This window comes from Coregonus clupeaformis, chromosome 13 (assembly GCF_020615455.1).
Source record: "Coregonus clupeaformis isolate EN_2021a chromosome 13, ASM2061545v1, whole genome shotgun sequence".
NCBI classification, from domain to species: Eukaryota; Metazoa; Chordata; class Actinopteri; order Salmoniformes; family Salmonidae; genus Coregonus; species Coregonus clupeaformis.
In genome coordinates this window covers 29,527,269-29,540,599 of record NC_059204.1, presented here as the reverse complement: position 1 = coordinate 29,540,599, position 13,331 = coordinate 29,527,269, and the positions used below count along the sequence as shown (strand labels likewise).

Here is a 13,331-nt window from a genome sequence, read left to right as displayed (position 1 = left end):
CTTCACCACACTGTCTGTGTGGGTGGACCATTTCATATTGTCAGTGATGTGTATGCCGAGGAACTTGAAGCTTTTCACCTTCTCCACTGCGGTCCTGTCGATGTGAATAGGGGCGTGCTCTCTCTGTTGTCTTCTGAAGCCACAATCAGCTCCTTTGTTTTGTTGACGTTGAGGGAGAGGTTATTTTCCTGGCACCACTCCGCCGGGGCCCTCACCTTCTCCCTGTAGGCTGTCTCGTCATTGTTGGTAATTAGGCCTACTACTGTTGTGTCGTCTGCAAACTTGATGATTGAGTTAGTGGCGTGCGTGGCCACACAGTTATGGGTGAACAGGGAGTACAGGAGAGGGCTGAACACACACCCTTGTGGGGCCCTGTGTTGAGGATCAGTGTAGTGGAGGTGTTGTTTCCTAACTTCACCAGCTGGGGGTGGCCCGTCAGAAAGTCCAGGACCCAGTTGCACAGGGCGGGGTTCAGACCCAGGGCCCCGAGCTTAATGAGGAGCTTGGAGGGTACTATGGTGTTGAAGGCTGAGCTATAGTCAATGAACAGCATTCTTACATAGGTATTCCTCTTGTCCAGATGGGATAGGGCAGTGTGCAGTGCAATGGCGATTGCATCATCTGTGGATCTATTGGGGAGGTATGTAAATTGAAGTGGGTCTAGGGTGTGAGGTAAGGTGGAGGTGATATGATCCTTAACTAGCCTCTCCACTTCATGATGATAGAAGTGAGTGCTTCAGAGCGATAGTCATTTAGTTCAGTTACCTTTGCTTTCTTGGGTACAGGAACTATGGTGGACATCTTGAAGCAAGTGGGGACAGTAGACTGGGATAGGGAAAGATTGAATATGTCCATAAACACTCCAGCCAGCTGGTCTGCGCATGCTCTGAGGATGCGGCTAGGGATACTGTCTGGGCCGGCAGCCTTGCGAGGGTTAACACGCTTAAATGTCTTACTCACGTCGGCCACAGAGAACGAGAGCCCACAGTCCTTGGGAGCGGACCGCGTTGGTGGCACTGTGTTATCCTCAAAGCGGGCGAAGAAGGTGTTTAGCTTGTCCGGAAGCAATACGTCGGTGTCCGCGACGTGACTGGTTTTCCCTTTGTAATCCGTGATTGTCTGTAGACCCAGCCACATACAGTGGGGAAAAAAAGTATTTAGTCAGCCACCAATTGTGCAAGTTCTCCCACTTAAAAAGATGAGAGAGGCCTGTAATTTTCATCATAGGTACACGTCAACTATGACAGACAAAATGAGAAAAAAAATTCCAGAAAATCACATTGTAGGATTTTTTATGAATTTATTTACAAATTATGGTGGAAAATAAGTATTTGGTCAATAACAAAAGTTTCTCAATACTTTGTTATATACCCTTTGTTGGCAATGACACAGGTCAAACGTTTTCTGTAAGTCTTCACAAGGTTTTCACACACTGTTGCTGATATTTTGACCCATTCCTCCATGCAGGTCTCCTCTAGAGCAGTGATGTTTTGGGGCTGTTGCTGGGCAACACAGACTTTCAACTCCCTCCAAAGATTTTCTATGGGGTTGAGATCTGGAGACTGGCTAGGCCACTCCAGGACCTTGAAATGCATCTTACGAAGCCACTCCTTCGTTGCCCGGGCGGTGTGTTTAGGATCATTGTCATGCTGAAAGACCCAGCCACGTTTCATCTTCAATGTCCTTGCTGATGGAAGGAGGTTTTCACTCAAAATCTCACGATACATGGCCCCATTCATTCTTTCCTTTACACGGATCAGTCGTCCTGGTCCCTTTGCAGAAAAACAGCCCCAAAGCATGATGTTTCCACCCCCATGCTTCACAGTAGGTATGGTGTTCTTTGGATGCAACTCAGCATTCTTTGTCCTCCAAACACGACGAGTTGAGTTTTTACCAAAAAGTTCTATTTTGGTTTCATCTGACCATATGACATTCTCCCAATCCTCTTCTGGATCATTCAAATGCACTCTAGCAAACTTCAGACGGGCTTGGACATGTACTGCCTTAAGCAGGGGGACACGTCTCGCACTGCAGGATTTAAGTCCCTGGCGGCGTAGTGTGTTACTGATGGTAGGCTTTGTTACTTTGGTCCCAGCTCTCTGCAGGTCATTCACTAGGTCCCACCGTGTGGTTCTGGGATTTTTGCTCACCGTTCTTGTGATCATTTTGACCCCACGGGGTGAGATCTTGCGTGGAGCCCCAGATCGAGGGAGATTATCAGTGGTCTTGTATGTCTTCCATTTCCTAATAATTGCTCCCACATTTGATTTCTTCAAACCAAGCTGCTTACCTATTGCAGATTCAGTCTTCCCAGCCTGGTGCAGGTCTACAATTTTGTTTCTTGTGTCCTTTGACAGCTCTTTGGTCTTGGCCATAGTGGAGTTTGGAGTGTGACTGTTTGAGGTTGTGGACAGGTGTCTTTTATACTGATAACAAGTTCAAACAGGTGCCATTAATACAGGTAACGAGTGGAGGACAGAGGAGCCTCTTAAAGAAGAAGTTACAGGTCTGTGAGAGCCAGAAATCTTGCTCGTTTGTAGGTGACCAAATACTTATTTTCCACCATAATTTGCAAATAAATTCATTAAAAATCCTACAATGTGATTTTCTGGATTATTTTTTTTCAATTTGTCTGTCATAGTTGACGTGTACCTATGATGAAAATGACAGGCCTCTCTCATCTTTTTAAGTGGGAGAACTTGCACAATTGGTGGCTGACTAAATACTTTTTTTCCCCACTGTATGTCTTGTGTCTGAGCCGTTGAATTGCAACTCCACTTTGTCTCTGTACTGACGTTTTGCCTGTTTGATTGCCTTAAGGAGGTAATAATTACACTGTTTGTTTTCGACCATATTCCCAGTCACCTTGCTGTGGTTAAATGCGGTGGTTCGCGCTTTCAGTTTTGCACGAATGCTGCCATCTATCCACGGTTTTTGGTTTGGGTAGGTTTTAATAGTCACAGTGGGAACAACATCCCCTATACACTTCCTGATGAACTCAGTCACCGTGTCCGTGTATCCTTCAATGTTTTTCTCAGAGGCAACCCGGAACATATTCCAGTCCGCATGATCAAAACAATCTTGAAGCATGGATTCTGATTGGTCAGACCAGCGTTGAATAGACCTTAGCATGGGTACTCCCTGTTTGAGTTTCTGCCTATAGGAAGGGAGGAGCAGAATGGAGTCGTGATCTGATTTGCCGAAGGGAGGGCAGGGGAGGGCCTTGTAGCCATCCAGGAAGGGAGAGTAACAATGGTTGAGAGTTTTTGTAGTGCGAGTACTACAGGCAATGTGTTGATAGAACTTCGGTAGCGTTTTCCTCAAATTTGCTTTGTTAAAATCCCCAGCTACAATAAATGCGGCCTCAGGATATGCGGCCTCAGTCCAGTGTAGTTCCTTGAGTGCCGTTGTGGTATCGGCTTGGGGGGGAATATACACGGCTGTGACTAAAACCTGCAGGGGACCATAACTATTTAAATTAAATTAATGTACAATTAATTATGCCTTGTAAAGTAAAATATTATCACATTAACTTGACATAAAATCACGTGATCACGAGATTAAATGTGAAACACGTGATCACATGAAATTCATGTGGTTTTTAGATAAGGGTCATGCTTCTATTATTCCAGATTTGTCCAGCACACGCTTTAAGCCATGAACCCCGGGAAGAACAATCTGCAAAGTGTCTTTCTGAAGCACTGTAAGATTAACCTAGCTGAGCTCCACTTGGGCAGGTTCCTATAAAAGTTGTCAGCTTTCATAAAACATGACTCAATTTGGGGCAAGCTCTGGCTTATTATTGCTAATGGCGCACAAGATTTGTGCCCATACCACCCAAATATCTTACCTCTACTGGAAAATAGAGGCAACCCTCTAATTTAGCAGAGAGAAGGGAGAGAAACCAACCAGAAGAAACCGCAACTGATTTACTTTATAATGGTCCACCATATCGACTCAAGACATGTGACGCGTTAAGTCGATAGCTCCTGATTAGCCAAAACAGTCCCTCCCCTCATGTGAATTCATGTGCACCTCTTCTTGGGTAAACAACATTTAAAATTCCATTAAAGGCTGTTGTAACTCACTCACTCACACCGGGATGGCAACAGAGTAAATAAGAGAAAGAGAGAGTAGACAGAAGAGATAAAAGGAGGAGGGAGGAGAGATACGAGGAGGAGGAGGAGGAGAAGGAGGGAGGAGAGAGAAAAGGAGGAGGGAGGAGAGATACGAGGAGGAGGAGGAGGAGGGAGGAGAGAGAAAAGGAGGAGGGAGGAGAGAGAAAAGGAGGAGGGAGGAGAGATACGAGGAGGAGGAGGAGGAGGAGGAGGGAGGAGAGAGAAAAGGAGGAGGGAGGAGAGATACGAGGAGGAGGAGGGAGGGGAGAAAAAAGGAGGAGGGAGGAGAGATACGAGGAGGAGGAGGGAGGGGATAGGAGTAGAAGGCCATGCTGACTGGTTGTTGGACTGTCTGTCACGTCTGATATAGCCTCCACACTGTAGTGTTGTAGTGAACAAGTGGCATCATTAGCAACAGCCAGGCCTGTCCAGTAAAGAACAGCACTGCTATCTGTAAACGGAGGAGGACGCTTGATGAATGCCCACCTTTAATGAACACACACAACCATTTGTGTGTGTGTGTGTTTTACCCCCCACCATCAGGCCTCTTTTACTGGGGGATCAAATTAACCTTTGGGTAAACACCCAGAGGACATGGCTAATTTATGTGAGCGATGGGGAGAGAAACAAGAAAAGAGAGAAAGAGAGAAAGAGAGTGATTGCTTTCTTCGCATTGTTCTTCTCCCTCATGCACAGAACGTCCACGTTGGTAATTTACTCGGATGACAAATGTGGTTCTTTCATTACGCCACTCTGGACAAACTAAAAGGCTACTTATCACCTGCCACCGAGCCAAATGGATACACAGATGGTGACCTGTGGAATGGATGCAACCATTGAGAGGCAGGTGTTTGTTGTTAGGGGGAGGCTTTACCTGGGGGGATCCGTCAGTACCCTGCTCTCTGGTCTTCCTGGCTAGTCTCTTCTTCTTCTTGTGCAGCGGTTTAGACTCCAGAATCATCTCCTCCAGCTCAAAGGTGGGGTCGCAGTTGAGCCTCCGCCTCTGGAAGAGGAACAGAGGAACACAACACAGGATGAAGCTTTTATTCTGGAGAGAGAGGCTGTTCATTCACTCTATCGACCCTCCCATTCACTCTATCGACCCTAACATATCATACAAAATGGATGACGTTAAACACAATTGTGCACAATTTTTGGGGACACGTTTTGGCTCGTGAGCGCTACTTTCAAAATTACTGGCTGAAATCAAACAAAACCTTTATAACGCATCTTTAAGCGATGACTGCCTCTAGTGTTATTATCAGTCCAAAGCTGCTATAGACTGACTTGATAGTAGGCTTCTTGAATCAATGTTCCTCTACGAGCTGTCAGGTTTGAAGCAGAAGATCATAAGTCAACCCTCCGCTCCCTGGCACCAAATGTTACCATCCCAACGGAACAGCTCGACCTCCTGCGTTGCGTCTGATGACGCCACTTCCTTGCATGCATAATGTTACCTGCCTGTCAAACACCTGCTCCCTAACACCTGAGGAGGTGCTGAGGCAGTGTGTGTGTGTGTGTATGTGTGTGTGTGTGTGCGTAGGAGACTTGCGCTCTAATAACCCGTAACAGCCTTCAGACAGGGCCGTCTGTGACGTGCTTGTCTGTCTGGGCTGTGGCAACGTTGTGGTCTGACTAACGTTGGGGATGAAGCCGGGGGGAAGCTGTTTGCTGAGCACGGCGTCCCAGTTGACGTCAGACAGCAGGTCCAGATCCTGTAGCTCAGCCAGGCAGGAAACACGCTGGTGTACGTCAATACACAGCAACTAGAGGAGAGGAGGAGGAGGAGGAAGAGGAGGAGAGGACAGGAGGAAGAGGAGAGGAGGAGGAGGTGCAGGAGGAGGAGATTACAGGAGGAAGAGGAGAGGACAGGAGGAGGAGGAAGGAGGAGGAGGAGGAGGAGGAGGAGAGGACAGGAGGAGGAGGAGAGGACAGGAGGAAAAGGAACAGGAGGAAGAGGAGAGGAACAGGAGGAAGAGGAGAGGACAGGAGGAGGAGGAGAGGACAGGAGGAGGAGGAGAGGACAGGAGGAACAGGAGGAAGAGGAGAGGACAGGAATTAGAGGAGAGGACAGGAAAACGAAGAGAGGAGAGGAGGAGGAAGAGGAGATGGGGAGAGGAGAATTGCTGAGCTTTAAAGCAAGCACATCTGACACACACCACACGCACCACAGGAATGTAGATGAGGGGTGTTGTTGTAGGCTACGTGAGCACTGAGCTATGCAACAGTATGACTGCGGTGGAGAATGACCAACATAGAATCTGATCATTTAGCCTTATAGGTTTACTGTTATAACCAAAGGAGATGGCATATATGACCCACAAAACCAATCAGCATAGCATGTAATAACAATATTAGTCATTCAAGGAATGTAGGGGTCAAATATAACTCTAATTCAAGAAAACAAGGTCTTGGTCCAGAGGTCACCAGTTGTCAATAAGATACAGTATAATAACAATGTATTATTCATTCAGGGAATGTAGGGGTTAAATGCAAGGTCACCAGGTGTCTATAGTAAGTCTGTAGATCTTTCTGTACCTTTCTGAGCAGAGACTTGATCTCCAGAGACCAGGCCATGGGGTAGCTGGGGTTGACCTTGTGGAACATCTGGAGGATCTCATTGGCCGGCATGCTGGAGCGCATGATGTATGGCCTCTGGAGGACCAGGACAGAGCATTATTATCCCACAGAGATTGTCGAGGTCACCGGGTCCTCATGCATACAGATATACATGCAGAAGTCTCTCAAACTGCCTGAAGAGAAAAGTCTAAATGTGGGTTTATAGCTCTAGTAGTAGACCAGACCAGCCTTATGTTGTGTTCTCTCTCTCTCAGGGGAGAGACAGTTTCCTGTGTTTGGGATAGATGATGGGTGGGGCTGTGACGGTGATTGATGTGTGGTGCTTTAGGGACGCCAGGGCTGGCTGCCACTGATAGTCAAGTCCAGCAGGGCCTGAGGAGAGCTGGGGAGACGGGGCTCAAAGTCCAGTAGGGCCTGAGGAAAGCTGGGGAGACGGGGATCAAAGTCCAGCAGGGCCTGAGGAGAGCTGGGGAGACGGGGCCCAAAGTCCAGCAGGGCCTGAGGAGAGCTGGGGAGACGGGGCTCAAAGTCCAGTAGGGCCTGAGGAAAGCTGGGGAGACGGGGATCAAAGTCCAGCAGGGCCTGAGGAGAGCTGGGGAGACGGGGCCCAAAGTCCAGCAGGGCCTGAGGAGAGCTGGGGAGACAGGGCTCAAAGCCCAGCAGGGCCTGAGGAGAGCTGGGAAGACGGGGCCCAAAGTCCAGCAGGGCCTGAGGAGAGCTGGGGAGACGGGGCTCAAAACCCAGCAGGGCCTGAGGAGAGCTGGGAAGACGGGGCTCAAAGCCCAGCAGGGCCTGAGAAGAGCTGGGGAGACGGGGCTCAAAGTCCAGAAGGGCCTGAGAAGAGCTGGGAAGACGGGGCACAAAGTCCAGCAGGGCCTGAGAAGAGCTGGGGAGACGTGGCTCAAAGTCCAGAAGGGCCTGAGGAGAGCTGGGGAGACGGGGCTCAAAGCCCAGCAGGGCCTGAGGAGAGCTGGGAAGATGGGGCTCAAAGTCAAGCAGGGTCTGAGGAGAGCTGGCGAGACAGGGCTCAAAGTCCAGAAGGGCCTGAGAAGAGCTGGGGAGACGAGGCTCAAATACCAGAAGGGCCTGAGGAGAGCTGGGGAGACGTGGCTCAAAGTCCAGCAGGGCCTGAGGAGAGCTGGGGAGATGGGGCTCAAAGTCCAGAAAGGCCTGAGAAAAGGTTGGGAGACGGGGCTCAAAGTTCAGCAGGGCCTGAGGAGAGCTGGGGAGATGGGGCCCAAAGTTCAGCAGGGCCTGAGGAGAGCTGGGGAGACAGGGCTCAAAGCCCAGCAGGGCCTGAGGAGAGCTGGGGAGACGGGGCTCAAAGTACAGCAGGGCCTGAGGAGAGCTGGGGAGACGGGGCTCAAAGTACAGCAGGGCCTGAGGAGAGCTGGGGAGACGGGGCCCAAAGTCCAGCAGGGCCTGAGGAGAGCTGGGAAGACGGGGCTCAAAGTCCAGAAAGGTCTGAGAAAAGGTTGGGAGACGGGGCTCAAAGTCCAGCAGGGCCTGAGGAGAGCTGGGGAGACGGGACTCAAAGTTCAGCAGGGCCTGAGGAGAGCTGGGGAGATGGGGCCCAAAGTCCAGCAGGGCCTGAGGAGAGCTGGGGAGACGGGGCTCAACGTTCAGCAGGGCCTGAGGAGAGCTGGGAACACGGGGCCCAAAGCCCAGCAGGGCCTGAGGAGAGCTGGGGAGACGGGGCTCAAAGTCCAGCAGGGCCTGAGGAGAGCTGGGGAGACGGGGCCCAAAGCCCAGCAGGGCCTGAGGAGAGCTGGGAAGATGGGGCTCAAAGCCCAGCAGGGCCTGAGGAGAGCTGGGGAGACGGGGCTAGTGGGAGTCCTGCCCCTCCCTGTCTTTTCCTCTCTTAACTAAAGACATGCAGCAGGGTAACCATAGCCTGGTCCCAGATCTGTTGGCAAAACAACACAAACAGACCTAGAACCAGGCTAGGGTAATCACACCCTCATCTGAACAGTGAAGTTCGGCGAGACAGGTATTATTATTTCCATTGTTATATTAAGGGGTCATCTCAAGGGCGGGCTCGGAGAGAAAGGTGTTGTTACTGTTTCTTCTTCTCTTACTTAAATGGCTATTCTAGGAGCAGGAAGAGAATGTATTGTAGGTTTTAGGATGCATTATTCACAGGTCGGGATATGCTGGGCTGTGTTCCTGTACCTGTCCTCGCAGCAGCTCATAGGCAGTGACGCCCAGAGACCACCAGTCCACAGAGAAGGAGTAGCCAGGGTGTGTCCCCTCGTGTGGCTGAAACAGCTCCGGGGCTGGGGAGGGAGGAGGGGAGAGATGGAGGGAGGCCAAAACAGCTGTTATTATGACACAACAAGCCTGGAGACTGAATTAGTTGTAGTACTGATAAAACAAACTTTCAAATGGAACCCAAATTGGAACTGAGCCCTTCAAAACCCATCCAGTAAATAGGACTCAGGTCCTTCTGACAACTAAATTAATCTTCCTGGAGATCCCCACTATCTGAAATATTGAATTATAGATAATCTGGATCCAAATGGTCAAGAGTAATTTTTAAACATCCTCTCCTCCTCCATCCCTCCAGCCTATATCTCCTCTTCTGTTCCCTGCTGCTTTCTCTGTGTCAGTCCCACTTAACTGGTCCCTCAGTCACTCCTCTTAATCATTTTGGACGAGACACCGAGGACCCGGGGTCAATGAACTCCACATTCTAATCAGTCTGTAATTCTATTACTTTACATCGAAACCCCCAGAGCAGAAGGAACAACATTGATCTGATACTGTCTGAGAAGAAAAACAGCAAAGGAACATGAGCATCCACATTGAAAGGGAGGTACAGTTGAAGTCGGAAGTTTACATACACCTTAGCCAAATACATTTATACTCAGTTTTTTACTATTCCTGACATTTAATCCTAGTAAAGATTCTCTGTCTTAGGTCAGTTAGAATCACCACTTTATTTTAAGAATGTGAAATGTCAGAATAATAGTAGAGAAAATGATTTATTTCAGATTTGATTTATTTCATCACATTCCCAGTGGGTCAGAAGTTCACATACACTCTATTAGTATTTGGTAGCATTGCCTTTAAATTGTTTAACTTGGGTCAAACGTTTTGGGTAGCCTTCCACAAGCTTCCCACAATAAGTTGGGTGAATTTTGGCCCATTCCTCCTGACAGAGTTGGTGTAACTGAATCAGGTTTGTAGGCCTCCTTGCTCGCACACGCTTTTTCAGTTCTGCCCACAAATGTTCTATAAAATTGAGGTCAGGACTTTGTGATGGCCACTCCAATACCTTGACTTTGTTGTCCTTAAGCCATTTTGCCACAACTTTGGAAGTATGCTTGGGGTCATTGTCCATTTGGAAGACCCATTTGCGACCAAGCTTTAACTTCCTGACTGATGTCTTGAGATTTTGCTTCAATATATCCACATAATTTTCCTTCCTCATGATGCCATCTATTTTGTGAAGAGCACCAGTCCCTCCTGCAGCAAAGCACCCCCACAGCATGATGCTGCCACCCCGGTGCTTCACAGTTGGGATGGTGTTCTTCGGCTTGCAAGCTCCGCCTTTTTCCTCCAAACATAACGATAGTCATTATGGCCAAACAGTTCTATATTTGTTTCATCAGACCAGAGGACATTTCTCCAATAAGTACGATCTTTGTCCCCATGTGCAGTTGCAAACCGTAGTCTGTCTTTTTTATGGCGGTTTTGGAGCAGTGGCTTCTTCCTTGCTGAGCGGCCTTTCAGGTTATGTCGACATATGACTCGTTTTACTGTGGATATAGATACTTTTGTACCTGTTTCCTCCAGAATCTTCATTTACATTTACATTTTAGTCATTTAGCAGACGCTGTTATCCAGAGCGACTTACAGTTAGTGATAGCATACATTTTCTTTTTTCATCTTCACAAGGTGCTTTACTGTTGTTCTGGGATTGAGTTGCACTTTTCGCACCAAAGTAAGTTAATCTCTAGGAGACAGAACGTGTCTCCTTCCTGAGCGGTATGATGGCTGCGTGATCCCATGGTGTTTATACTCTTTTTTTTTGGGGGGGTAGATCAGCTTAATATTGCAGATAGATTGTAACTTCCATCAATGTAATTGTCTGCATCACTTCCAATCCCCCATGTTTTTTATATATATACTCCCCTTTATTTCATGGTGTTTATACTTGCGTACTATTGTTGGTACAGATGAACGCGGTACCTTCAGGCGTTTGGAAATTGCTCCCAAGGATGAACCAGACTTGTGGAGGTCTACTATTTTTTTTCTGAGGTCTTGGCTGATTTCTTTTGATTTTCCCATGATGTAAAGCAAAGAGGCACTGAGTTTGAAGGTAGGCCTTGAAATACATCCACAGGTACACCTCCAATTGACTCAAATGATGTCAATTAGCCTATCAGAAGCTTCTAAAGCCATGACATCATTTTCTGGAATTTTCCAAGCTGTTTAAAGGCACAGTCAACTTAGTGTATGTAAACTTCTGACCCACTGGAATTGTGATACAGTGAATTAAAAGTGAAATAATCTGTTTGTAAACAATTGTTGGAAAAATGACTTGTGTCATGCACAAAGTAGATGTCCTAACCGTCTTCCCAAAACTTTAGTTTGTTAACAAGAAATTTGTGGAGTGGTTGAAAAACGTGTTTTAATGACTCCAACCTAAGTGTATGTAAACTTCAGACTTCAACTGTAGATATAGTTACTCTGCAACTAGAAATATACAGTACTGTAGCATTGAGTTGTGTCATCATTCCATTAGCTCAGTGGTATAAGTTAGTGTAGTTATTTACCCATGTAGGGTTTTGTCCCTGCAATAGATGTGGCTCTTAGGTCGTCTTTGACGATGGCAGCGATGTTGAAGTCTGTCAGGTGACAATGTCCTGTAGAACAGAAACCGGGGGAAAAAAAGTTGTATTCAATATTCTGGGTTACAATTTATTTGAAACAAGGTTTATAGGCAGCCTCCTTAAGGCAGAATACAGGTATCAAGCTGCTAAAACTGTCTTTACCTTGGCCTATCTTTGCTGGGTGGGAGCCTGAGTGATTCAGTAATCTATTAATAGGGCATTCTGTGTGTCTGAACCCAGAGTTCATTCTGGCTGCGTTCATAATGTGGGCGCTGACGCTGTGAGAGAATGATTTGGTTGGGGTTGAAATGGTGTGTCTCCAGCAGGTTGCAGAGGGAATAGCAACCTCAATGCCTGCTGCCAAAGTCATCGGCTCACCTTGCTGTGTACGTGTGTGTGTGTGGCCTGAAGCTTTTGCCATACACAGTGACTGAACACCCAAGTTTATTAGTATGTGTGTGTGTGTGAGACTGTGTGTGTGTGTTTTATGCCGCAAAGAAATTGTTTGTTTGATGGATGGCCCAGAAAACCCTACACACATTTGCTGTATTTTACACCCCCACACCACACACACACACACAAATGCACAGATGCCAAGCATGATGCTGCTGTGAATGTAAAACAGTCTAGACCAGAGCTGGACTGGCCAGGGTGTTTCTGAACACAAAGACAATATTCCTTACAGATAATAGAGGAAACATAGAGGAGCCAGAAAAAAAGGGTCCCAACTCTCTATTTTTTGTAATTGTCTCACACCCTCGTCTCTCTCTCTCTCTCTCTCTCTCTCTCTCTCTCTCTCTCTCTCTCTCTCTCTCTCTCTCTGTCATTGGCTCTCTGCCCCCCTCTCGCTCTCCTTCCTCCTATCTATCCCTTTTATAAATCGACCTTTTATTTTCTGTTTTTATCTAATATTTTCTATCTCCGCCCCCCCCTCTCGCTTTCTCTCTCTCTCTCTCTCTCTCTCTCTCTCTCTCTCTCTCTCTCTCTCTCTCTCTCTCCCTTTCTCTCCCCCACCTTGTTCTCTCTATCCTCTGTAGTTCTGACAGATTCAGGGCAGCAGCACCAGACAGACCATGGCCAGTGAGTGTTTCTGTGTTTTGGGCTCCAGTGCTGTTCCTATAACCCGTTGCTGCTGTTTGATCCTGGCTTCTGGTGTATATCGACCCCCCTGATGTATACTAACCCCCCTGGCGTATATATCGACCCCCCTGTTGTATACCAACCAACCCCCCTGGTGTATACCAACCAACCCCCCTGGTGTATACCAACAACCCCCCTGGTGTATACCTAACAACCCCCCTGGTGTATACCAACCAACCCCCCTGGTGTATATACAACCCCCTGTTGTATACCAACCAACCCCCTGTTGTATACCAACCAACCCCCTGGTGTATACCAACAACCCCCCTGTTGTACACCAACAACCCCCCTGGTGTATACCAACCAACCCCCTGGTGTATACCAACCAACCCCCTGGTGTATACCAACCAACCCCCCTGGTGTATACCAACAACCCCCCTGTTGTATACCAACCAACCCCCCTGTTGTATACCAACAACCCCCTGGTGTATACCAACCAACCCCCCTGGTGTATACCAACCAACCCCCCTGGTGTATACCAACAACCCCCTGTTGTATACCAACAACCCCCTGGTGTATACCAACCAACCCCCTGGTGTATATATCGACCCCCTGTTGTATACCAACCAACCCCCTGTTGTATACCAACCAACCCCCCATGGTGTATACCAACAACCCCCTGTTGTATACCAACAACCCCCTGTTGTATACCAAC

The 13,331-nt window shown here is 48.0% G+C and overlaps 1 protein-coding gene across 1 annotated transcript in view; it reads right to left on the bottom strand.

Moving 5' to 3' along the window:
* Nucleotides 1-13,331, bottom strand: part of stk32a (serine/threonine kinase 32A) — a 98,177-nt gene that overhangs the window by 21,290 nt on the left and 63,556 nt on the right. The window contains exons 7-11 of the mRNA XM_041893616.2: nucleotides 11,480-11,569; nucleotides 8,871-8,974; nucleotides 6,657-6,773; nucleotides 5,759-5,884; nucleotides 4,993-5,121 (exon numbers count right to left, since the gene is read on the bottom strand). Coding sequence (XP_041749550.1) covers nucleotides 4,993-5,121; nucleotides 5,759-5,884; nucleotides 6,657-6,773; nucleotides 8,871-8,974; nucleotides 11,480-11,569 — 566 coding nt within the window. The remainder of the gene's footprint in view (nucleotides 1-4,992; nucleotides 5,122-5,758; nucleotides 5,885-6,656; nucleotides 6,774-8,870; nucleotides 8,975-11,479; nucleotides 11,570-13,331) is intronic.